A 26,216-nucleotide genomic window follows, 5' to 3' on the forward strand; every position below is an offset into this window, starting at 1 on the left:
ACAATATTTCTAATAGCTTGTTTACGAACTTAAACTTTCCATAAATATTTTCTGGACTGACAAAAGCCATATTTTGTAAAGGTCAGTTTAAAACGAACAGCGGTTCAGAAGTACTCGAACTCGAAGTATTCGGGCATAATCTTGTGCGGTTGTGCCAGTTGTGGGGTTGACGTTATGGAAGCTATTGAAGCTATTTCTTCGTTAGTATTGTATGGAGTAAATAATAGTTTGTTTTTGTTCGTTCACATGCATGCATGAACAAAACAATATCTATATTATCTGTGCAAATATCTATCAGTCGACTGTATTCTTACTCTCGTGCCTCTGCACGTGTATGATGCACGCGTTTGGAACGTCTTTTACTATATCGGTTTATACCAGTCCATATTACTATTAGCCTTAACTCTTCTAACGAGGACCCTTATAATATTACGTCAAAGTTTAAAAAAGTCTACAACTTCTCTAATATTTAAGCATATTTCAAATTATTTCATCATTTTGAAACCATATTTTGTTCATGAAGGGTTTACAAGTGTTGATTAACTATACTCTCGGCAGGAAAAAGCCAGTTAGTTTGGGTACATGTCGTGTTATTTCCATGTATTTGTCCACCGATAATGTATAGTTCAGTGGTTGTCATGTTGAGTTCATGAGAGCACTTCATGTTATGTCAAGTTCATGTTGATCACGTTTCTAATAAAATCTACGTAGAAGTGACTTTGCTCAGCTTGTTGTAGACTTATAGACTGTTGCACAGGAAGCATACCGACGATTGAGGGAGTCGCAATGTTCTTTTTTCTTTTAGAAATATTTATGGGGGTGAAATATACTGCTTTTCTCGCAATACACCCAAATGCGATAACAGAACAATATATCTTTTCCGCCCCTTGGCGGCCTTGTCAGTATCATATATTAAACGTGATGACCCAGCCCGCCTGTTGCTATGAATGGAAAAACAAGTTTCTAACTGATGTATATGCCGTGGCCGAATAATAACATTGTGTGGGTGGAGGCAATGACCGGGTAAACATTTATATTTATAAACAAGTAAAGAATGTGAACTTTAACACCATACAGAGTGTCACAGTGCACGTCTCACCCTCATATGAGTTATGACCAGTAATGCATGTATACCGTAAAATTTTTAGCTTTGTGCTGCACGTATACAGTGTATATACACTCATCACATTTCCTATATTTATGGTTGCCTATATTCTGCTTTTAAACTGTATTCTACAAATGTCATTTTAAACGAAGAACAAAGAATAAAGTGATCATGAACGTCATTCGGCCAGATTTGAATAATTGAAGGTTAATTGGCCGTAAGTACCTTTGTTGCGGCAGACGTCAGTTCAACATGCACCTTCTGTCGTGAGAAGCATGCAGTGATTTTCAAATTTATTAATGTACAGGCAAAGCCCTCAAGCCGCTAACACAATATTTTTAAACTTAATTTATTCTGATCATTCATGGATAATTCTGATAAATGCCTACAGTTATTTACATTGTATATAATAATTTTTTTTACAAATGGACACGTTTAATTTTTTTCATACTTTTATATCATTAATACGATAATATCAACGAGCAACATAGCGAAGCATCATTGAAACCTTGTAGCAAGTTCTGGATATTTCTGTTTTAATGTTTTGATCATAGGTTGTGTGAATAGATTGTCAATGTTCTGTGAAACCTTTGCGGACGTCTCCGCGAAATGACATCCCCAATGTTTTGCTAATACTTTTCCTTCTTCTGAGCTTACCACATGATTCTCTTTATCTACATCGCATTTACTTGCGACCAATAATATCGGAATGTCTGCGGTTCGACCCTTTGTTTTCAATATTTCCATTTTCACCTTTTTGGCATCTTCGAAGGACTTTCGATCGTTCACAGCGTAAACGATGACGAATGTATCGGCAGAGTTGATTGCGAGTTGCCGCATGGCTGGGAAATCGTCGGAACCAGTGATATCAAAAATACGGTATGAAACACCGACATCTGTAGCATCAAGTCTGTAGTGTTCTTCAAAAACATCCATGGAAGTTGGGTTGTATTTATCACTGAAGGACTTGCAGAGAAATCGTTTCACGAGACTTGTCTTACCGCAATGGCTTGAACCAAGGATGGCAAAATTCATTTCTATATTGCCCAGGCACGATTTCGTTTTGATTTTCTTTGTAGATTTTCTCGCCTTTCCCATATCGAATTGATGTAAGTTAAGTCTGAAGATCTAGTTAGTTGACTTCAACGTGCACTTGTTATGACTGTTGATATTCCTAATCTATTCTTGCGTTTATATATGCATGTCATTATACCATGACCTTCGATGACGATCACAAGGCCGGAAAAGGAAGTGCAAAAGTTGATTTCGATATAAATTCGTAACTAGTCTACCGGTCTACGAATTGTCCTTTGTGAAGTTGAGCACGGCCTAAAGCAGTAAAAACACTTAAAGATAAGTACATGGCTAGAGAGTTCACGACTCGGTTTCAACAGCTCTTCAATGTTCTTAAATTCCAAGATATTCACACGCATGCATTTCATCACAGATATATAGGTTGACATGTGAAAAACAATAAAACGGTGTCAGGGTGACGTAGTGTAATTCGATGGCACAATCATTGCATGATGTCAGGCGCAGGTTGAACGTCGCATTTTGGTCGCGTCGAATGCAATTCAAACAATATATATATATAATAAGATGATATACCTCATTAAGCTTCATTATCATCTTATTATTATCTATATTGTTTGAATTGCATATTTGCATTCGACGCGACCAAAGCCAGCCTCGTACCCAGTAAAAAATATTGTTGCATTCAGTTATTGTATAGAGGTCAGCTAAAAAAACGCGAGCGCACGGGCCTGAGATCATTTGCATATTATTACCAAGTATAGAAATGACAAATGCTTGCATGGTATCCAAGAATCGAAATACTCTTACTAATAAGAATATGTATATACATCAGAGGAAAACGCCACTTCTAGTCGTTATTGACTGGCAATATAGATAGCGGATCATTGCAAGTTATTTTACCATTATTGGTTATGAGATTGGTTATGAGATTTTTGCTTTTGCATAAATAACTACAAAAAATAGACTGTAATAGTTAATTTTAGTTGTAAAAAGGCGAGGTCAACTTTTAGTTCTATAAAGAGTGCATCACGATTGCAGCATATATGCTAAATTAAGTTATCTTGAAAGTAATACGGAAGCAAACCTGCAGGACAATGACTCAAATCTTCTTATTCCGAAAAATCGAATATAATCATTGCAGAAAAGAAAATGACTAAGTAAGGTGGTGTATGCACGTAGGAAAAGGCAGATCATTTGGCGTGCGTCATATCACAGCGATATCGAAAGTTCAGAGTGACCAAAGGTTATATTTATAAATATGACTGTGTGCACACTCACTGCATGTGTATAAGTAAATAAAACTGGCATCGTCAGAGTATGCAACTATTTTGACTCCATATATGTTCAAGAGATGGTGTGCGACGGTTTCTGACGCTAGGTTGAATCATGAACAATTGTAGTTTTACATTACGCGGCTATTCTGTGTGGCTGCTGTTCATTTCAAAGGTTTAGAAATATATAACGCATGTGTGACAGGCTGACAGCCAACTGTTTTAGGAAGTTGTTATACCACATTTGACACAACCCTTTTAAAGTAGAACAAAAATAGACGAGCCTACTGGAAAGTTTAATGTGTAAAGATATCTATTATTAACGTAATTTTGGCCACAGTGCATGTAGCGATATAACAAAGCATTCGAGATCGACCGAATCATGTATTGATGTATTTAAAAGGATAGGGAAGCCAAGAATAATAGGTCGCAGAAATGGTTTTCTTCGTAATATATATTTTATTTCTGACGCATTTGTTGCGTGTTCAGGACAAAGTTCAAGTTAGTTCGTCAGGTGACTGCCGCGATATCTATACAGGAAGACAACTTGTATTACCATTGTGTTACCATGATTGGTAATATGAATGAAAAAACTAGCAGCATGCGAGCAATGTTTGTATCGGACTATCGGTATATATGATAGCGGAAATATTCTTTCACATATATTTGGTATATACGGAAAATATCCTCTTCATTTTCCACGTGAAAAACGACGGAGCCGACATAAATGGAAGGACCTATATAGACATGCCCACGTTGCATCCGTAGATTAATAATATATAACCTAAACTCTTGAATGAAATATTAGTCAAGTGCTGTCTTTGTGCTAAACTGAATTAGCCCTTTTGTCAAAAGAGATCAGTGCTTGTTTGGAAGGATAGAAAAATATTACAACTAAAATATGAATTTTTGTTTGCATGCATGCTATATATGAATGTAATCATTAATTGCCATTAATACTATACAATTTTATAAGGTAGGCCTCCTAGCTTAGACGGTGAATAAGTCAAAATTAAACAACACTCTTAAATCTCTCTTGCCGAATATATACTATGCACTGAATATGTAGTTGTAAACAGTATCTTTGTATTAAGGTTAAAAAAATTTAGTTTGCTTGTTGAATAAAACGATAGACTTGCTTTCTCTTTTGAACTTAACCACCGTTTAAGCTAAACGGGCTTGATACAACTGGCTATATACAGGTGTATTATTGCCAGATCGTTAACAAATCCATTTTGTAGCTAACCCCCACGCATGAACTCTTGAAATTACATCCCTATATGGTATATGTTACCATTATTTTTCCTGCCTACACTAGTAAAAAAAGTTTCAAAAGTTATACACATGATCATGCATCCGTTTTTAAACAAAACCTCGATATGGGTAGAGCATGGAAGGTCAAAAGTTCTAATATCGCGCACAGCGGGGGCCGGATTATAGATACGAAATATAAGCAGACAACAAACAATTCACAATCGTCGGAACATTTCGTCAAAGCAATATACAAAATTATACAAGCAAACGTGAACGCCGAACATTTTTTCAGAATACATTTAAAAATAAATTTTTTCAAAAATACTTAAACATTTTACCAAAACTATGCCAGTATGCTGTTACACGAACGCCGAACATATTTTTGAAAATATTTAAACATTCCACCTTCAAGGTTAAAAAATCCTTCCTACATACTGTTTTTTAATTACAGGAAAATGACAAGCAAGAATCGCTTATATTTTTAAAAGTATCTAACTAGTATATAAGAATTAACAATGGCTTAGCTTATCGGTTCATCGTTTATTATTGCTAATTGTTCTAGCGTTATAGGGTCTACTTTGATACATTGTTTTATTGTTTTATAAATTTGCCATGTTAAAAAGTTACAATGAACTACACATAAACTACAAATGAACTACACACACGCAATGGCTGGAATCACCACACAGAGATATGTTTCCAATGACGGGGTTCCACAACTAACTCAAATAGACAGACACAAACATACACTTTAAGCAAGTTAATAAATTTATAGGACTTTCTCGATACATGAAGAAACAATAACAACTTAGTATTAAGTGAAAATGACATAGAGTATGTAGTTCTACATCCGTAATGTTGTTTCGAGGTCCGTTCCACATTCACAGCGTAAAATTTCATCAGCGTTAAAGGTTGTTTCAGAGAACTAAAAGCATACTCACAATCATTCATGACATTGTGGTTCCAAACCTTGTCTTTATACAACAGATGCAGGTGATTGAATGAAGTGAAGAAGAATATTTAACGAGAAGTAATGAAGAGTAAACTTCGCCGGCCAAATGGGTTTCCTACGACTGGGTCCTCATGTCGTGCATGAATAGCATTCATTCCTCTTTTTCAGTAATTCTGCTATAGCCGCCGTATATATAAGAACTAAATTATATAACATACCGGCGTCCTGTTATGCGGGGTCACAAAGTTGAGTACAGAACCCAGGAGATAGTCAAATAAATTTCAACCCTTGTCTATACATACAGCGAACGTCCACCAATTCGCCCAGATTTTAATATAAGATAAATATATAGGCATTTATTTTTCCTTGTAGATTTTTCAAGTGGCAGAGATATCAGGAGAGGAAACAACAAGGTTTGCCAGCTTAGAGTAAAGCCTAAAGGAACGTATGAGATGTGTGCATGGCGACTGATAAACGACTTTATGAGGTTTGTGATGCTGTTAGTAACAAATACGAAATTATTTGCGTCAGACTTGATAGTTTCCCGCTTAATCAATTAGCTTTATTTGCCGCAGACGAGAGCTTTGCCTAAACTTGAATTCATGAACTCAAATTTATTTTGCTCCTGAATTTATTCACTGCTGTGTCCAACGCGAGATTTTTTCCTAAAAAGCTACCACAGACGACAAACGTAAGCCGACTTCGTTTGTTTCTTTATCACAAGTTCTCGAAGTCCCCGCACATCTTACAATACGCAAGCAGCGAGGACCATCAAAAATTGTTGAAATTATAATCAGACAACTGCATATTACGGAATCAACGTGTAAGATATTGATCAACAGTAATATAGGACATTTATAGATGTAACGATTGCGGGATGAACCTGAAAGGATATATGAATTTTTGTACGCGCACACATGCATGCATTTCTTCCATGCCAATTTGTTGGAAGGTCTGAATTTTTTTTAAATAATGCTACACATACCTGATCCATCTTTCCATATTTTTCCCGCAATAAAAAAAGCTGAGACAGAGATCTGCGCATGCGCAACGTAACAGTTGAAACCAAAGCTGCAGGTTAGCGCAGAACCAAGATGGCATGTATAAATCTTCTCTCAAGTACATTTAAGGGATCGGATTGGATTGGGTTGAGTTGGTTAGTGTTAGTAATAGAAAAATTAAATGATTAAATTTGCTTAAATTAAGTAGAAATGATTAAATGCCCCGAGGGGCGAGGCTCATTGGGCTCCCAGGTGGGTCTTTACACACGAAACTATGGTGTCTATGCCATTAGACAACAAACCCTGTTTTTATGACAAACATTGCTATGCTTTTTGCTTGAGATTAAGAATCGTCTTTATTGAAACAAAATAAAATAGCAATTCTATTATTTTATTCAACATGATAAAAATCCGATTTATCATTTCTAATTGTTATACGCACGCAGAGATTGCAGTGATTATATCAGCTATTCCTAGAAAGTTAAACAATTTCAGTCACTTTCAGCCCTTCTTCCTTCCCGTAATTGTTCAAAAGCGTATGCCACGTTCAGTACGGTCTTTTCGTCAAACATTTTACCAGTAATCATCATTCCAACTGGTAACCCATGCGCAAATCCAGCGTTGATGGATAAAGAGGGATGACCCGTGAGATTAAATGATGCTGTGTTTACGTTCATCTCGTATGCTTTCTTAAGGTATTCTATGAAAATATGAAAATATTTCAACTTTTCACGAAGCAAATAGTTGCTTAAGGGGATAATAAAAAAATTGCTTTCAGTTCATTGAAGTTGATCGCACGTAGCTATACACAATACACATGGCATATATTAACACTAAATTCAACCAGCCGAAACATTTCGTGACTTGTTGAGACTGTTGTTGCAATCAACTCTTCAAAACAGCATCAACTCCTCAAAACAGCAGTCAGTGTGTCTATACCAAGTGCTATTTGATATTGGTTTAGATCTTAATTTATTATGAAGATGCAAGATCATTTTTATAAAACTTGACTGTGGGCAAGGCCACGGGAGCGTTTCTTGCCCATAAATGAAGTGCAAGTTGAACCTGGTTCAACCCAAAAGCTTCGTACGTGATTTTTGGGTACATAATAATTTACCTGACAAAGACGGATTCTTTGAAGGAAATTCTGATGCTGTCTTAGGAATAGTTGGCATGATTAGGACATCATATTTCTTGAACGCGTCATCATATGCTTGACGTAAATCACGTCGTAAATTTTGGCATTTGGTATAATAATACCCATCATAATTATTGTCACGAAGATATCTAAAAAACAGTCAAATATAAAAATAAAGTTCCTCGGTGAGATAAAAAGTTGGGACTTACAATAAAACAATTGTTGATATCACTGCTTGAAACTAATTGCTATCCTTGAGATTCCTTCCAACCAATCATTGTCTTATGCATTATATAAATAATCGAGTACATAAATCATTGATACCAAGTGTTATTAGCGTCGTACCTGTTGAACAAAAGTGTACGTTTCGAGTTAGGTGGGAAATCATTAGCATGGCATTGACGTCCACGGGAGATAGCAACCTGTAGATGGGTGTTGTGATATCCCTGGGTGGCTGAACACTCCCCTAACGCAGAAATTTATACATATGATTTTGAACTAGTGTTAACGGACGTCATTGGGCCTAGGAAAGCAAAGCCCAAACAGAACAAGTAACTAGCGGCAGAGCTTTGCCTGGGCAAGGCCACGCTTTGTCTGTGTGATGGGTACATCTAGTATTATAAACACGGCTTATGTTAGCTACGAAGAAACGGGAACAAAATTGTCGATTCAAAACAGACGATTTCAGTCTTTGTTAAAAAACCACGACGAATACACCGAACCAACCTTCAAGTAGCGCCATAAAGGCTCTCGGCATGCAAATACCAAAATGTAAATCTTTGGCTAAGAAAAACGTCAAAAAGTAAAAGAAATTAAGATGCTGACGAGACAACCGTAAACGCCGTTACAAACTGACAGCAGTTTGTATTCAAACCGGAGTTGGGAATTCCCTGGAATTAGGATACTTACCATCCCTATTTCAACCTTTACCCCGGGATAGAGAGCCCTGAAAATTCCTTTGGCTTCAACTTATGGCTTCTCTATACGACGCGTATTGTGTCATCAACTTTTTCTGATGGACTATCTTTTAGAATTTGGCTAAATCCTTTCTCTTAATGCACATACCATTTAGATGCCACGGTATTGACACCTCTTCAATTATAGCGCCTCTCTCAGTTAACCTTAACGCTGATGTTCTCACCAGTGAATTCACATCTGCCTCCAAAGTTGTATCAAAACCTTCTTTAAGCAAACCCACATGCATACCTTTAATATCGCCTGTTAACTGAAGTACAAAGAAAATCTATATCAAATGAAACAACGGTCTAGACTGAAAGTCGACAGCCATCTTCTTAGCTAAAAGTCTTTGCTATTGTTGTTGTCTTTCTTTGTATTATAATAGTGTTACCTCCTTTGTGTAACAGGGTGTCTTGATATCACTTGGTTGACGGTGATCCAGGCCACCATCGTAACCAGCTATCGCCTGGAATGAAAAATGATACAGTCCAACCTTATGCTGCATGTCATCCTGTTATCTATAGTGCCGCTTTTAGGTAGAAAAACTACTTGAGAAAGTTATATTCAATAATAAAATTTGCTGCATTACCCAGTCTATATTCAAAGGTATGTGCATTGATACAAAAGTCAGTCATCATCCTTGACATGTTTCACAATGAAATCGAGAGATCGTTGGAAATTATCGTTAATAATACGTGCATGACAAGCCAGTTCCTATAAGTCACCAAAACGAATTGCTACAAAAGTCTTAACATGCCGTACAATGCATGTATGCCAAAAATGTAAACTTTAAATTTTAGTGTCGTTTTTTAAGCATGCATGATTGTAGCAAATAGTTTAATGGCTATGAAATCCTCCATGTCTTTTCATTCGGTACCTCGAGCAACAATGCCGTGTCAGAAACAGTTCTCGCCATCGGTCCCGTATGGTCTATCGTGGGGTCAGTTGGAATTATCCCAGTGTAAGGTACTAAACCGAATGTTGGTTTTAATCCCACAATTCCACACGCTGCTGCTGGCATGCGTATCGAGCCCCCTTGATCTCCTCCTATAGCCATGTCTACGTCTTTATTGGCAACCTGATGAAAGAAAACACAATAAATTAAAATTATGAAATTATTCACAAATTCAATCAGCCAAGTACTAATTCAAGAAGCCTGTTGTTTGTAGGCAATAATTTGGCTTTTCTCAAATGACAAGCAATCTAACGACATCAGAGCAACTCTACCCAATAATTCTTCATGTAAACCATAAATATAGCCTTTGTATACCTGTATCGCCTCGCGAAACATTCATTAGCAATTTTGTATGTTGGTTTTCTATTAACAATTGCATAAACAACTTACCAGAACAGCACATCCTGAAGAGGATCCTCCAGACATTCGTGAAGGATCAATAGGGTTCCTTACGAGTCCATTTGCAGCTGTAAAACTTCCTCCACTGTGGCACATATTTTCACAGACGGCTTTGCCAAGAATTCGTCCGCCTTCATCCAACACTCTGGTCACAACAGTCGCATCAATATCTGGAATATAACCCTCCAGAAGTTGCGACCCGTTCATCATTGGAATACCAGCAACTGGGATGTTATCTTTCATTGCGATGGTTTTACCAAGTAGTTTACCCTCAGGAGCGCCAGAAATATCACATTTCCAATACCTAGGGCAAGGAGGACGATATCGCTGACTGACTATCTTAATTAAACAAACTGCGTTGCATTACGCTTCAATTTTTTAGGAAACTAGTGTTTTTTAGCATTATTCTTCCTGTTTTTGCTGTAGTATGTTTATATTTTTAATCTGCTTCTAACGACACTTTCATTTGAAGTTGAACATGAAGTTGCACTGTTTCATCAAAGCCGGCTTTAAACACATTCCGAAACTTCGATACCGTGCATTATTGATGTGTTTTACCAAGCATTGAATGGATTTTCCTCTGCAGAAGGCTGTTTTCCAATCATTCGGGGATACTTCACTGGCAACTTTGGTTCAGGTAAATGGTATAACCTTTGGAAAGTTGTCTCACAATAACTTGCAATCACCTCTGAAATATATAAAAGTGAAAACATTTTTTGTAATCCAAAAACTATTGTAACAAACAATTTAATTTACATGCCTAAAAGGCTTCTTAGACTCAGTTGACGTTAAGGATAATTTTGATCGTTTTGTCAATAATTTGAAACAACAGATACTCTCCTATATCTGAAATACTTGCGAATGTATATAATCCTTATACACGGTAAGTACACGAGGATAGGATTAAGGTTGGATTTAGGGTTCTTGTTATTTCTGGTAAACTTACTACGTCCCACTATACCCTGCTCATATTAATTATATTTTCCAGCAATTATTAGTAGCATATTTTGTACCCTATTCCTAGAGGTAGTGCTCGACAATTGGCCAATGTGCTCGACATGACATATGACATTGACATCTAGAGGTAGCATTCAACAACTACACTATAAAATATTGCACATGTTGGCCTATGTTTTGAAAATGGAAATATGACCATTGATACGACCACCTTATTCTGTGACAAAATATTTACTGAAGATAGCGATTGTGAACTCAAAAGTTGTACACTTTCAGTGGATGAAAGGGGGACTGAAAGTGAACGATTGACAGGGGGGGCACTACGGTTGCGTTACGTCACTGGAATTAGCTGGACGGCCTGGACCATTTGCCATGCAAGGAAGTTAAACCCTCTACAGTACAAGATGTTGTTATTGTCTGAAAACGCACCTTGATATTCTTTAAGTTCATCATCATTTAAATCAAACTTCAGGTCCTTGGCAATATCAGCAAGGCATTGATTACTTGGGGATTGAACAACTTGATGACCTTGAAAACCTCGTTCTGAAGACATTACAATCAATATGAATTGCATGGTGTCTACCACATAACAAAACTGCTTAACTATAAAGGCCTTTTTCTCAGACTAGGCAGCTGCTTTGCCCTGAAGTTAATATTTAAATTTAAGCTTCCACATCACTAAGTGCTCAATTTGTAAAGCTGAATAATCTTTTTCTTATTCTGCAAGTAAAGGGTGCTCAAATTCCATTTTCCACAGGTGGAAAAAAGGTGTTGCAATGCATTGGTTGATGCAACCTCTCTAAAGAAAACTGTATTGCACAGAGAGACAATGTATACAGTTTTACATAAAAGAAAACAAGAAAATAGTATTTATTTGTATCATGGAATGTTAAGGGTGGACCTGATACTACTGATATACAAAGCAGGGAACCAGGTAGAAAATATGGTATACTTCCTATACAGCCTATATTTATTGATGTACGTTCAGTCAAAATTTGTTCTCTATTAGGTGTGAAAATACATTATACTATTTTCAGGTTCACTGTACTATAAACATCAGATAGAGTTGACATTCTCAATAATCGTTGACTGAATGCGAGGTTGACTGAATACTTCAAAAAATTTGGGAGTTACATGGGCAGCCTTTTCCAGGGCAGCCTTCTCTCCCCTGCCCCCCCCCCTACGAGAAGGCTCTGTGTACGAGGTTGAAACAGTGAACTCAAATAAGACTGGAACGCTCACTCTGAGTGAAGCCAAGATGGCGGATCATGGAGCCTTTCTTGTAGGTATGATCCAGGCCTCTGGCGCAGAAATTTCAAAGGTAAAATCATAATTCCCGCCATTTTACGTATGAAATTTCCGCGCGGAGGCCTGGATCATACCTACACAGTGAACTGTACCTACAAGAAAGGCTTCAGTGTCCGCCATCTTGGCTTCAAACTTCCGACAGAGAGGGTGTTCCAGTCTTATTTGAGTTCACTGGGTTGGAACTTTTATGAGTGCCATGTATCAGATTCAAACTACTGAAACTAGATACTCAAAGCACACTTTCAAGTCTGTTTAAAGTTCATACATGGCATTCACTGTCAAGTGAAAGCAAAAGTCTATTTGCAGCTAAATATTTCATATACAGTAGGGAAAGCATGTGCATGAAGCAGTGTTCAATATTACATTCCTCTCTAAGGGGCTTTTCAGCACGGTGAATTGTCACCATTTCACTGTCACATGACCGTATTTACCTATGACTGCGAACTGAGCGAAGCACGAAACTAAAAAAGAACATAGCTCATAGTAGCAACAGCGATGAAGTAGACGCCGTGTAAGCAAAGATGTAATGTTGCTGTATAGTAGTCGTATAGAGGGACTTGAGAGCCCCTGTCAATAGCAAATAAATTATGATCATCAATAAGTATACTTAAAAAAACGATAATTTCACATAGCTTTATATAAAATTACCGTCATTTTCATACCTTTCTGGGGAAATTCTGTTCGGTTTGCCATCTGCTAGATCTACCGTGCGGCGTGCGGCAGACTCTGTTTACACCTGTGACCAATCATCATGATGACCATGTTAGGGCAGCTCATGTTACGCATAAATCGATTATGATTTTTGGCACTTCACTCGATGTACCTTAATCTCTTAATCTCGGGTAGAATTATACACACTTCAAATTCAAGCCAGGAACAGTTGATGGAAAATGAGTTAACTGTTCCTGGCTTGAATTTGAAGACCCCATATGTTACACATAGTCGCATTCAATACAATATAGTATGGTGTAAGATTTCCATCTCTAATCCTACTACGCTCACTACAGACTGGATACGGTCAGAAATAATGTTATTTTTGACTTTTGAGTAAATATGTAAATGTTTCCTACAAAATCCAACTGCTTCTCTACATCACTTTGTTTCCAAAATTTATTCATATAATTTATTGCATTGACATTCAGTATTGTGAACTATTGCATTGAGATTGAGTTAACAAGCAAGCAAGATAAAACACCATCTCGTTTAATATAGTTTATGCATTATCCCGTAGCTGTTCAAACGCATACGCCACATTCAGGACTGTTTCTTCATCAAACATTTTACCAGTGATCATCATTCCCACAGGTAACCCTTGTAAAAATCCAGCGTTGATCGACAATGATGGATGACCAGAGGCATCAAATGGACATGCGTTGTTGCACACTTCCAAGGCTTTCTCAATATATTCTGCAGTTAAAAATCCATAATAGATGTTCATCAATCGTAAAGTGAATAACTGAATTCGTTCAAATATATCCCTACTCCGTAACAAAATTGAACTATGAGTCACTATAATCATCGTCAAATTACATTCGTACTTTTTGGGGAAAATTTGGAGAAAGTGTGTAATACAAAATCACTGTAATACAAATATCTTTATGGAGCAGGTGCTGCAAATATCAATATTTACCAGAAAGTGAAGGATTCTTTGAAGGAAATTCTGATGGTTTCTTAGGAATAGTCGGCATTATGAGGACATCATATTTCTTGAACGCGTCATCATATGCTTCACGTAGATCTCGTCGTAAATTTTGGCATTTGCTATAATAATACCCGCTATAATAATTGTTACGGAGGTATCTGAAAAATGGTTGAACGAGAGATATTAGCGATGAAACAAATAAGTGAAATAACAACTTCGTTGACGTATGGATAAAATGCAATTACATCTTCACCAGATTGCTTCTGACGAATATATTTGGTAGCTGCGTTATGTTGTTTCGCTCAAATCCTGGCTCATTCTATATTCTCGTGTATTCGCAGGTTTTATACAATCGCTTCGTTCTTCCGTATAAACCGTACAGACTTGTTAGAGATCAGTATAACACTAAAATTCAAAGCTATTCACCTGTAACACACCAGGGCGTTTTTGACCAAGGGGTCGTTGTCATTAGGGTGGCACTTTAATCCACGCGTCAAAGCAAGTTGCAGGTGCGTATTGTGATATCCCTGAGTTGCTGAACACTCGCCTATTAATTGTTTGAAAACGTACCTTGAGGAACAGTGCGTATGAATTAAAAAAGGCTAAGGCATCTAAATTTGCACGCCATATTGAAGTTTACAGCATGAAACTGAGGTTTTTTCGTCGTTTTAACTCTGAGGAAAGTTCATGGTTATAGACCTGCAATGGTGTATGGACAGCTGTCAGAACGAACTGATACAACTGATATATCTTCGATGACAAGTTCAGGTTATATCGTTAGCACTGGGCTATATCTTTAGGATGATTTGCGGTTAGGAAAGGATGGCGTTTAGGGACTGGGTTCAAAGAGACAGTACCAAAGTTTAGTAAATTCTAGCCTGGGATATTGGGAAAGTTCGGGTAGCACGCCTCACTTCTGCTCGAGCTCTTATCAATAGCCTTACTCTTATCTAGACACGTACCTTCAAAAAGGGCAGCGACATTGAATAACGAAATGCCGTTAAGCAAATCAGGTCCTGAAAAAAATATGCAGGCATTATTGTAAAAGAGAAGAGCCAGGGTAAATACCCTGGGCAAGAGAGGCCCGAGCGCATTTTTTGTTTTCAGGGTTCGAGTGAAATAAAAAAAAATTAAAAAATAATAAAGCTGCGAAGTGCGAATATAGAAAAAGGCCGCCGTCTACGACGTCCATTAAATTTGAAATTTGAATTTACCATCCAAGTGCCATGGTATTGAGACATCTTCAACCACTGCGCCTTTCTCACTTAGTCTCTCAGCTGATTTTCTCACCAGGTCATTAACATCTTTCTCACTTATATCAAATCCTTCTTTTACTAAGCCCACGCGTATACCCTCAATCTCACCTGTTAGCTGTAATTGAAATAAAAACAATATTATATACTGTACAACAAGCAATAATAGCTTGTTATAATTCTCGTGGATTTAAGAACTATTTCTCATGATCCATGCAATCTTAACGTTCAATCTAATCAATCAAAAGGTAAATTCTATAGATTCATAGATTCAATCATCATTATTTTGCTGCATTATAATCATACGACTGAAATACATTCTGTAGTTTAGGTTTAGAAGAATATAACGAGGTGATCATCAAATTTTACCCCCTTTGTATAGCTAGGAATCTTAATATCACGTGGTTGACGATGATCCAAACCATCATCGTAACCAGCTATTACCTAAAATCGGAACAAAACGTCATTTTAAAATGCAGAGAGGTTTTTAGGAACATTAGAAATTGTTGGAGAGGAGAATTCCACAATGTAGGTCCACTTAATTAATATGCATTAAACTCCACACCATTCCCAATAATTTATAAGCCTACGGTTGCAAAATTACCTCCAAAAGTAACGCTGTATCTTTTACTGTCATCGCCATGGGTCCAGTATGATCTACAGTTGGTTCAAAACTTGTAATGCCAGTGTAAGGCACCAACCCGAATGTTGGTTTCAATCCCACAATTCCACATGCTGCCGCTGGTATGCGTATCGAGCCCCCCTGATCTCCTCCTATAGCCATGTCTACGTTCTTATTGGCTATTAAAAATTAAAACCTTTTGACAAAGTAAAGAATAAATTACTCATCATTCCTGATAGGTCACACTCAACCGTAAATCATTTCTTTATTTTTTTCAATCAACTTACCAACACAGCACATCCCGAGGATGATCCTCCGGCCATTCTTGATGGATCCAAAGGGTTCCTCACAAGACCATTTGCAGATGTGAAGCTTCCTGCACTGTAGCACAAATTTTCACAGACGGCTTTGCCGAGAATTCGTCCGCCTTCATCCAACACTCTGGTCACAACAGTGGCATCAATATCTGGAATATAACCCTCCAAAAGTTGCGATCCATTCATCATTGGAATACCAGCAACTGGGATATTATCTTTTATTGCGATGGTTTTACCAAGTAGTTTACCCTCGGGAGCGCCTGAAATATCACACTTCCAGTACCTATAGTTTAAATTTTATGTCATACCGGCATAAATTCGAATGGCAACTAATAACCTAAGTTAACTTTAAACGCTCTTTCATACAAACGGCTCAGAAAGAAAAGATTTACCAAGCATTAAATGGATTTTCTTCTACAGTAGGCTGATTTCCAGTTTTACGAGGATACTTCACTGGCAACTTTGGTTCAGGAAAATCGTATATCCTCTGGAAGGTTGTTTCACAAAAGCGTGCGATCACATCTGATACAAAAAGAAGGGGGTCTCATATGGAGTTACTCAAATGCAATACCAAATTAATCTTGGGTGTGTCATAAATCTACCTTGATGTTCTTGCAGTTCTTCATCGCTCATATCAATTTTTAAATCTTTGATGATTTCTGTTAGACTCCGAATGCTTGGAGGATGAACTGCCCGGTGCCCAGCAAAACGTTCGTCTGAAAGATTTACGAAAGCCAAATCCTTACACTTCCATGCAGATTTGTTGTTTCTTTCATTATTTGCCTATTTATTTTAGCGCATTCATTAGAGCGTACAGTTTTGTCAAGATATCTCAAGAAGATATCTACTGGTGGTCCTCGTCGCTTCAGTTATAAGAGTAAAGTAAAAAAGGAATCCTGAAGGGTCCCTGAAGACATACTGTCAGACTTTCGTGCTTTAAACTATGTATTTATTGCGTGTATTTATTCGTTAATATCACAAATTGTAAGTCTTGATTATATATCTCGTGATACTATATCTCACGATTTATAATATTTCGTTATTCAACAGGGAAAACCCATTGGAAACCCCACAGGTCACAGGAAAGCTCTTCATGTAAACGAGTGCGAAGTCAATCTCGTACCCAGAGCCCACGATTTGGCTGTTTGGCGCATGCGTATTTGCCACCAGAAAAATGGCGGTTTAAGCCTTCGATGCTCAAAAATCAGCAAACTTTGGAGAAGTTTTTCCCCCCGATTGTGTGCCTGTTTTATTTGTGGAACGACCTATTTTGACAGAATACGTTTCTATCAGCATGTTGATGTAGACAGATTACGTAGAAAGTTTATTGAAAGATCTAATTTTAATGAAACTAAGTCAAAGGATTGTTTAGTCCCTAATAATTATATATTATGTATATCGCTCAATAAGTCACACTGCATGCGTTTTTATTCCCGTAAACTCGTGTAACCTCGAAGGTCAGTAAGTTCAGACTCGAGAATTTCAGCTTTATGATTACGTAAAAGCATGCAGCTACCATACAATGTTACAAATTCAGTATCAATAATGACGGTATTTATTGAATTCAGAATATTAAATTAGCGCACGGAGAATATTTCTCGAGGTCAAAGTTCTCTTTGGATAGTTGGCTTGGCGGATGGTATGCAGATGATAATCATGATATAAACAAGCAATGCTCTAGACTGTAGTGTGCTCTCCATCTTTGGAAAGGTTGAGAGTCCATTTACCTAAAGTCAGTTGAGTTTGTCTTAAAATGATTATATGAAGTAATTTATAACTATACCTTCTGCCATCTTGTGGTCACAAATAATTCATCACTTATGATTCATCGACGTTAGGTAGCCGGCTGCGATGCAGTCGCTCCGTAATACGAGAACTATTGCAGAGTTTGGGTTGTGTTCGGCTTCAGCCGTCGGCTTCGGAAGGTAAACCGAAGGCTCAACCCTTGAATTTCCACTCACTGCATTTACTAATTTTCCCTATAGTCTTAAAGTTATTAAAATGATGAATGAAAAAATTGAAAATGAAACAGAATTCAATTCCACATGCTTGACAATGTGTTCGGAATGCGCGGGGAAACTGCCCTAACGTCATATTTATCATTTTTGCCCCCGAAGCGAAGCCGTGGGAGATTCGACAAAATACTTCAACTGAAGGGATGATATTTCCAAGAAAATATCACCGCCGAGGGTTAGTATATTTCTGTTTTCTTTCATTGGAGACTGGAGAGTCTATATAAATGATATATTATGACGGAAAAACTAACAATATCATCGCTTACACCTTACTCTATAAAGATATCTCTTGCCTTTCACTCACAACAGATTTCACTTATAACTATATTCATTATTATATAATATACTAGTGAGAATATCACCTGTGAGATCCCAATTTTTCAGTTCAGCCTACTGCTTTGCATTCAGCCACTTTATATCCGTTCAGCGGCAGCCACTGACTGTGAGGTGTGATAACCTTGATGAGGTGCTAAGTAATTACACTTGCTTATTTTTCCTACATGTCCTATTATCTCGTTCCCTGACTAGTTGCAAACTACTGTAATAAGATTAGTTGACATCTCATTCATATAGTTTATGCATTATCCCGTAGCTGTTCAAACGCATACGCCACATTCAGGACTGTTTCTTCATCAAACATTTTACCAGTGATCATCATTCCCACAGGTAAACGTTTTAAACATCCAACGCTGATCGACAATGATGGATGACCGGAGACATCAAATGGAGAAGTGTTCTTGGTCATTCCCAAGGCTTTCTCAATATATTCTGCAGTAGAAAATGGACACTGATCTTTACTATAATTGTACTATATTTACAAAAATGTCCCTACTCAAGACCGCAAAACTGAACTGATTAACTACAATGCGTTTAGCATAATTGTTTTAGCATACTCATTGAATTCGTTTAGAAATGTTTTATCAATTTATATCCGTATTTTTCGATAAAGATACGGTCAGACCTTCCCGGCCCGGGTGTCTCTAGATCACCTGTTTTATGGCACATATAGTGCTGCAAATATCAATATTTACCAGAAAGTGGAGGATTCTTGGAAGGAAATTCTGCTGCTGTCTTAGGGATAGTTGGCATTATGAGGACATCATATTTCTTGAAAGCATCGTCATATGCTTGACGCAAATCTCGCCGTAAATTCTGGGATTTGCTATAGTAATACCCACGATAGTGATTGTTGTGAAGGTATCTGAAACATAATTGGAAAAAATTGTTTTAAAACAGTAGGGAATACACATTTGGGAAATGGCATGTTAATCCATTGACAAAAACCAAGAAATACGCGCTAAAAAACGACACCCATCGTTGAAGACGTAAGTCGAAACCGTACTCAGTTTCTTGAACTAACTAGATGGATATTAATGTACAGTTATATTGTAAAGGTCTTGCCAGCACATCAGGAACCGGTTGTATAAAACTCCTAACTTAGTTAAATCAAAGTTACTGCAAAACGCACGATTCTGATTGGCCGATTCTGTCCTTAACTTCTTTAGGTTAACACCTTCCCAGGCGGTTCAAGGTCTGTAAAACAATTTACCTCTCGCATTTACAAAGCCATTTACCTCTCGCACACAAGCCCGTTCTTCACAATAGGCGTGTTATCATTAGGGTGACAATTTAGGCCACGTGTTAAAGCAAGTTGTAAATGTGTGTTGTGATATCCTTGAGTTGTTGAACACTCGCCTATTAATTGTTTAAGAATACATATTTCAGATACAATCTGCAAGGTTCGCCTTTTAATCGTAACATATTACTGGTATGTGGTTGTGTGGATAATCAGAAGGGTGACGGGTGGAAACAAAATATAATGTTAATTAAGTTGAAACTGACCACACCTGACACCCCCGCCCCTTTCCTGCAAAGTTAGAAACAACTCGCCCTTCTTCCCTTATTTCTATACCCTGTTTTATAAGCCACGCATTAGGAACTGACTGATCTTTCAACTTTTGGAAGTTTATCTCATCAACGCTACCAGTTATTTGTTATCATTTACTACAAAATAATGAACTTCTATGACAGCCAAACTATATTATAGAATATGGAAAACTGCAATTGTGTTTACATCACAATTAATTTATGTGCCTTTAAAGCCTTCATTTATAACAATTATAGTTGCTCACCTCGATTTAACCACAAGTCCTTCAACCCCTATATACGCAGTCTTAAATGCATGCACACATACCTTCAAAGAGGGCAGAAAAGTTGGATAACAAAATACCAGAAAGCAAATGATGTCCTGAAAAAATATACGTACGTCATATTAAGAATTGTTTGGATACATCTGTACTCTTTCAAGCCATGCAACATATGACTGATTTTTATTGGTATTATTGTATGTATTACAAATTACCATCCGAGTGCCATGGTATTGAGACATCTTCAACCACTGCGCCTTTCTCGCGTAATCTCTCAGCTGATTTTCTCACCAGGTCATTCACATCTTTCTCACTTACATCAAATCCTTCATTTACTAAGCCCACACGCACACCTTCAATCTCACCTGTCAACTGCATGCAAATAAAATTAAAATTTTTGATCATTAGTAATATATTTTCGATTTTCTCTCGCCCCCTAACAACGTGATCCTCCCGACGTCCCTGGCTCCCTGCTTTAGATACTGGTCAAGTTCAGGTTGAATTAATATCCAACCTTAAATTCGCAATCTCAACCACGAAACAGTTTCGTAGTCTTGAGCGGGATTTAAAGTTGCATCTTCAGGTATTTACATTTTTACACCGCCGCTCCACCAATTGAGCTATCGATCCAACTGGATTGATAACGAGTCACCATCTTAAGCGGATAAAACTCGTTACCAATCCAGTTATGTGCGCGAAATATTTTCGTGACAACTCAACGTTTGTCATGGCAAGTAAATTTTTAAAGTTTGAAAAATCTTAGAAAATTGATGAGGAAGTTTTAAAATACATAGCCTCAAAGGTTCGACTATTCGATATTTACTGTTTGATTCCGATATATATTCTAATTAGCTTAGCAAGACATAGAGAGGGAAGTAGCGATATTCAGAAAAGAATGGACTTTACCCCATTGGTATAGCTGGGAATCTTGATATCACGTGGTTGACGATGGTCCAAACCATCATCATAACCAGCTATTACCTAAAAATTCGAAACGTCATTTTAAAATGTAGAAAGATTATTTGAAATTATTGTATTGTTAGGTTGAAAGAAGATTACCTCGATTTATAAGAATATATATAGTTGCAGACTACCTCTAAAAGTAATGCTGTATCTTTTACTGTCATCGCCATGGGTCCAGTGTGGTCAATAGTTGGTTCAATACTTCCAATACCAGTGTAAGGCACCAATCCGAATGTTGGTTTCAATCCCACAATACCACAGAGCGCTGCTGGTATGCGTATCGAGCCTCCCTGATCTCCTCCTATAGCCATGTCTACGTTTTCATTTCTTATCTGAAAAGAGGACATTAACATTATTGAACAATCGACAAAAATATTTCTGATATCACTTTACTATGTTGACATTGCATTTCCGTACATTCTTTCAATCCTAAATTTCCTTTCACTGATAAACTTACCAGAACAGCACATCCTGAAGATGATCCTCCAGACATTTTTGAAGGATCAAAAGGGTTCCTTACGAGTCCATTTGCAGCTGAAAAACTACCTGCGCTAAAGCACAAATTTTCACAAACAGCTTTGCCAAGAATTCGTCCGCCTTCATCCAACACTCTGGTCACAACAGTGGCATCAATATCTGGAATATAACCCTCCAGAAGTTGCGACCCGTTCATCATTGGAATACCAGCAACTGCGATGTTATCTTTTATTGCGATGGTTTTACCAAGTAGTTTACCTTCTGGAGCGCCAGAAATATCACATCTCCAATACCTAGGGTAAACATACCCCTATCATATTGAACCCACTATGTCAATAATGAAAATCGTCATGCATGTTATCACGAGAATCCTATATCTCGCGATTACTCTTAATATCAGGAGAGAACGAATAATTTACCAAGCATTGAATGGATTGTCCTCTGCAGAAGGCTGGTTCCCAATCATCCGGGGATACTTCACTGGCAACTTTGATTCTTTTAATTCATACAATCTCTGGAAGGTTGTCTCGCAAAAGCCTGCAATCACCTCTAATGTAAAAAAGTATATTGTTTTTAAATCTGTTGGAATATTTAAATTATTTTGTGGGATAAGTTTGGAATTAAACGTAATGCTTTTATACGAGAAGAAGCACATTGCAACTGCTGGTGAACTAAAGTTTTCAATGAGATGATGTGACGGGCTGACTGCAGGGGTGTGGCAGATTTTCCTGGACTGCATTGTAATTCACCTTGATTTTCCCGTAGTTCTCGATCACACATTTCAATATTTAAATCTTTGGTTATTTCAGTAATGCTATGAATACTTGGAGGATGACATGCCTGGTGTCCAGCAAAACGCTTGTCTAAAAATTATAAAATTTTAACGATGACTAAGTACAAGTGTGGCTGTGGGTGCACCCCTTTCCCCCCCTATAATCACATTCTTGTTATGATATGGATATTGTTTTGTGTCATGATTGTTTTCTTCAGTCCTAACCGGAAGCATTTAACAAATCTGGCAGGATTGAGAAACCTATACGTCGTTTACTTCCTTAAAGCCCGTCGCACACGAGAGCCGTATTAGCTGAGCTAAAGACCTCGCGAGCCTGTTAGCTCAGCAAATTTCTCTCGTGTGCGGATGGTTTTCGGGATGAGCTAACTGCCTTGCGAGGTCGGTAGCTTAGCTGATAGCTCTCGTGTGCAACGGGCTTAAGGCCGTTTTCCACTCCAATCGTAGCGAAACGTAGAGTATCTCATTGTTTTAAAGTCATTAGTTCTAGTCGAATACTTCGGAAACAAAGAAATACGCTACGTTACGCTACGATACGGTTGAAGTGGAAAACAGGCCTTACGATCCCGACTGCTCTGGCCACTAAGTTACGAGGCAAGCTTGGCAAGAGAAAACATGAATACCAAGAGATTAGTGTATATAAATGGTCATGTCATAGTCTGTATAAGGGTAAATTATGCACGTTTACATAATTATAATAATTCACTTACCCCCTGAACTCTATGTGTAAACTGGGACGATACCGCGGTCGCAATCATTAAAATCAACCGAAGCAAGCGATCTCGTAAATTTAAAGCCAAATTGAAGGACCAGTGCCAGTCCATTATTTGCGAAACGCTTGTCGATCAATCTCATGCATCGAAGAAAACTTGCATCAGGCAATAGTATAGTTTTTAAAACACTAAACCAATCCAGTTAACCTGACCGGGTTTGCGAGGAAATCCCACACTCAATTTGAAATGTGATATAGATAAATCTATAAATCAACACTAGCCATGCAGTAGCCATGACAATGTAGTGACTTCTTGCAGATAATCAGCCATTGACTTCTTGCAGATAATCAGCCATTGTAGTGTTGTTATATGAATATAAAGACATCGCTCAATAGCAGGTAGTTCATGCGTTATGCAGCCTAAGAATGGCGTAATGCTCGTTAAATCATTTACACAATTACGTACACCGATGTGAATCATGCGAGATGCATATTTGTCTTCACTCCTTGTACTCAAATTGTATAAACATTTGATTTTATTTAACCTTGAGCACCTAGACTGAACATATGGTTACGACCATATAAAAACTAGCTTTATAGCCTGTGCAAAATTTGCAAGAATACTAATACACGTCAACATTTCTACAGTTTAAATTTACTCGGTGGCGTAGCCTGCAGTCTGACGATTTGGTAAATTTCCAGTTATTATAATTATTCTTTAGTGTTTTCATTCTTTAATTATTCTTTATTGCTTTCACAGTCATTGAACACCAAAATATTAGCATAGCGAAACAAATCGTCAGACTGGCTACAGATGATACAGACACGTTTAATTTACAAGCAGCGAAATCATTTGACATCCACCCTGCGTCACTGGCTGCATGTGTCTAAGGACTAAGGTTTCTATTACAACAAGAAAAATATTACCTTAGACGAAACGTTGGCACCTTTAAATTCATATTTTTGATAATATATGAAGCAACTAAACACGTACCTTCCATGCCTTCAGCCATGATGTTGTGAAGGAATATGTAAATCATATGACTCTCACGGGGTAACCACCACCTCTTGACCCGGGGGGCTCGTGCGAAATCATACGACATATTTCATGGTTCACTATGGATGCTCGACGTAATGACAAAACGCACATAGACTCATAGTGCACATGGCAGGAAGTTGTGCGAACGAATTAAATTAATACTTACTTTCAATTTGTTTTGGCTAGCGGATCTATTCCAATCAGAGCGATTTGTAGTAAATTCTATACTGATTGTTGTATTCGTAATTTCCTGACCTGACACGATTTTTCGTTTTCTATACTTTTTTTATGCTATAAAACTTTGAACCCTATATGTACTTTCGAAATATTAAGAAATTTATGAGTTACTCATTTCTATCATCATTATCTATATCATCAGCTCATTATCTATTTGGCTTGTGGTGCAACAGCAGTAGCCAGTATATATAGGTAAACATACCACGACTACCACATATGTGAGTTTCCAAACGATCGTAATGAGTATTAATCATTTAATGAATAACGTTCCCGATAATATTATAATAATGCAACGAATGGAATCACGCTGGGTACATATAATAATGATCTATATAGATTAACATTTATTTATAACTGTATATTACTACGGCTAGTTCAACAGCATTTAAGTTATAGGAAACACACAGCTATATAGTCATAACATCAGATAATCTTATTGTAATTCACCATAGGGGGGAGCAACTATATTACGCATACCGCATGTACAAGTAAAGTTTTGATTAATATTGCGTTATTAGGGATTTTCACAGCAGGCATAACGATATTAGACAGAGTCTTTTGTCTTTTAGTGTTGGAGAAATTATATTCGCTGTTTAACATTACATTTTTTTCCAGCAAACTTTTCATATTGTTGACTCCGTATGTTTTTAGTCCTTTTAACATAAACACTTTGTTTGTGTTCCATTTGTCAGTTAAACAGTGGTCTGCCAACGTAACATGATATTGCAAAGGCCTCATGACTTCAAGTAGCTGCATCTATTTAAATATGCCCAAGTTTGAAAGAGCCAAATTTTCGGTTAAAATTCGGTCAACGATTCACGAAATACCTTTTCGACATTTATACCGAGTTTCGCCGAACTTTCTGTAAATTTACATTTTAACTGTTTCGCAGCCAAAAAGGCTTCCTCGGTGCTAACAGTCTGTTGGGAACTTGGTAGATCGCATTTGTTTCCAACCATCATTATTGACTTAACTTCTCCAGACTTGACTTCAAATACTTCAGCACAAATCTTCTTGGCTTCTTCGAAGGAAGCCCTGTTATCCACCGAATACAAAACAAGAAACGCTTCTCCTTTGCTAATGGCAAGTCTCTTCATCGCTGGAAATTGATCCGATCCAGCCGTGTCGTAAATTTTGAATAAGAAAGATTCATTCTTGCGCTTAAAGTTAAAGTATTTCTCATAGACATCTTCTGTAGTCGGCTGGTGGTCTGCTAAGAATTCGTTGTGAACATATCGACGAATAATGTTCGTTTTCCCAACACCACCGGTCCCCAATACGACAACCTTGACCATCACTGTTTTCGGAGATCCCTTTGGCCTCACTTTTGATTGTCTTTTACGTTTCGCTGGTAAGAGCTTGCTTATAACCGGACCAAAACAACTTTGCATTTTGATATTTTTAATTACGACATAAAATTACCATAACAAATCTTCCTCACGGCTTTGTCAATAATTTCCTCTTCACTTACGGAATACAATGAGGCGCGATTTATTTTAAACGACTCCTATACGAAGAGCGTAAAGCACAGAACAATGAGAGCCAACGTCGAGGCAGATTATTTTATATGAACAATCTGACCTCACTCAACTTCAAACATGACGAGATGCCATTGCCAAACGTAAAACAGCAAAGTCAATATACTCGGGCGGGTATTCGTACCCCCTAAA

At 37.5% G+C, this 26,216-nt stretch overlaps 5 protein-coding genes across 5 annotated transcripts; all 5 read right to left on the reverse strand.

The window, feature by feature from the left end:
- Positions 1-1,493: 1,493 nt before the first annotated feature.
- On the reverse strand, positions 1,494-2,260 carry LOC114526407 (ras-related protein Rap-2a-like). The gene has a single exon (XM_028548000.1). The coding sequence runs from the start codon at positions 2,201-2,203 to the stop codon at positions 1,604-1,606; it is 600 nt and encodes a 199-aa protein (XP_028403801.1). The 5' UTR covers positions 2,204-2,260; the 3' UTR covers positions 1,494-1,603.
- A 4,700-nt stretch (positions 2,261-6,960) lies between these two features.
- On the reverse strand, positions 6,961-13,062 carry LOC114526244 (amidase-like). The gene is made up of 11 exons (XM_028547778.1): positions 12,995-13,062; positions 11,454-11,567; positions 10,626-10,755; positions 10,059-10,371; positions 9,591-9,791; positions 9,105-9,179; positions 8,822-8,981; positions 8,483-8,539; positions 8,102-8,222; positions 7,736-7,905; positions 6,961-7,318 (listed from the first exon to the last, which is right to left on the reverse strand). The coding sequence occupies exons 1-11, from the start codon at positions 13,023-13,025 to the stop codon at positions 7,110-7,112; spliced, it is 1,581 nt and encodes a 526-aa protein (XP_028403579.1). The 5' UTR covers positions 13,026-13,062; the 3' UTR covers positions 6,961-7,109.
- A 375-nt stretch (positions 13,063-13,437) lies between these two features.
- Positions 13,438-18,070, reverse strand: LOC114526246 (amidase-like). Its single transcript, XM_028547780.1, has 11 exons — positions 17,950-18,070; positions 16,769-16,882; positions 16,559-16,688; positions 16,137-16,449; positions 15,832-16,032; positions 15,597-15,671; positions 15,189-15,345; positions 14,937-14,990; positions 14,401-14,521; positions 13,963-14,132; positions 13,438-13,739 (listed from the first exon to the last, which is right to left on the reverse strand). The coding sequence occupies exons 1-11, from the start codon at positions 17,957-17,959 to the stop codon at positions 13,546-13,548; spliced, it is 1,539 nt and encodes a 512-aa protein (XP_028403581.1). The 5' UTR covers positions 17,960-18,070; the 3' UTR covers positions 13,438-13,545.
- Positions 18,071-18,404: 334 nt separating this feature from the next.
- Positions 18,405-24,324, reverse strand: LOC114526245 (amidase-like). Its single transcript, XM_028547779.1, has 11 exons — positions 24,265-24,324; positions 22,518-22,631; positions 22,188-22,317; positions 21,749-22,061; positions 21,423-21,623; positions 21,235-21,309; positions 20,544-20,700; positions 20,376-20,429; positions 19,756-19,876; positions 19,213-19,382; positions 18,405-18,949 (listed from the first exon to the last, which is right to left on the reverse strand). The coding sequence occupies exons 1-11, from the start codon at positions 24,308-24,310 to the stop codon at positions 18,756-18,758; spliced, it is 1,575 nt and encodes a 524-aa protein (XP_028403580.1). The 5' UTR covers positions 24,311-24,324; the 3' UTR covers positions 18,405-18,755.
- Positions 24,325-25,256: 932 nt separating this feature from the next.
- LOC114526347 (GTP-binding protein Di-Ras2-like) lies at positions 25,257-26,161 on the reverse strand. Its single transcript, XM_028547931.1, has one exon. It carries the CDS (start codon positions 25,935-25,937, stop codon positions 25,344-25,346), a length of 594 nt encoding a protein of 197 aa, XP_028403732.1. The 5' UTR covers positions 25,938-26,161; the 3' UTR covers positions 25,257-25,343.
- Between the last annotated feature and the right edge of the window lie 55 nt (positions 26,162-26,216).

The sequence above is a fragment of the Dendronephthya gigantea genome, unplaced genomic scaffold (genome assembly GCF_004324835.1).
Source record: "Dendronephthya gigantea isolate DGI-Jeju-01 unplaced genomic scaffold, DenGig_1.0 000038F, whole genome shotgun sequence".
Classification (NCBI taxonomy): Eukaryota; Metazoa; Cnidaria; class Anthozoa; order Malacalcyonacea; family Nephtheidae; genus Dendronephthya; species Dendronephthya gigantea.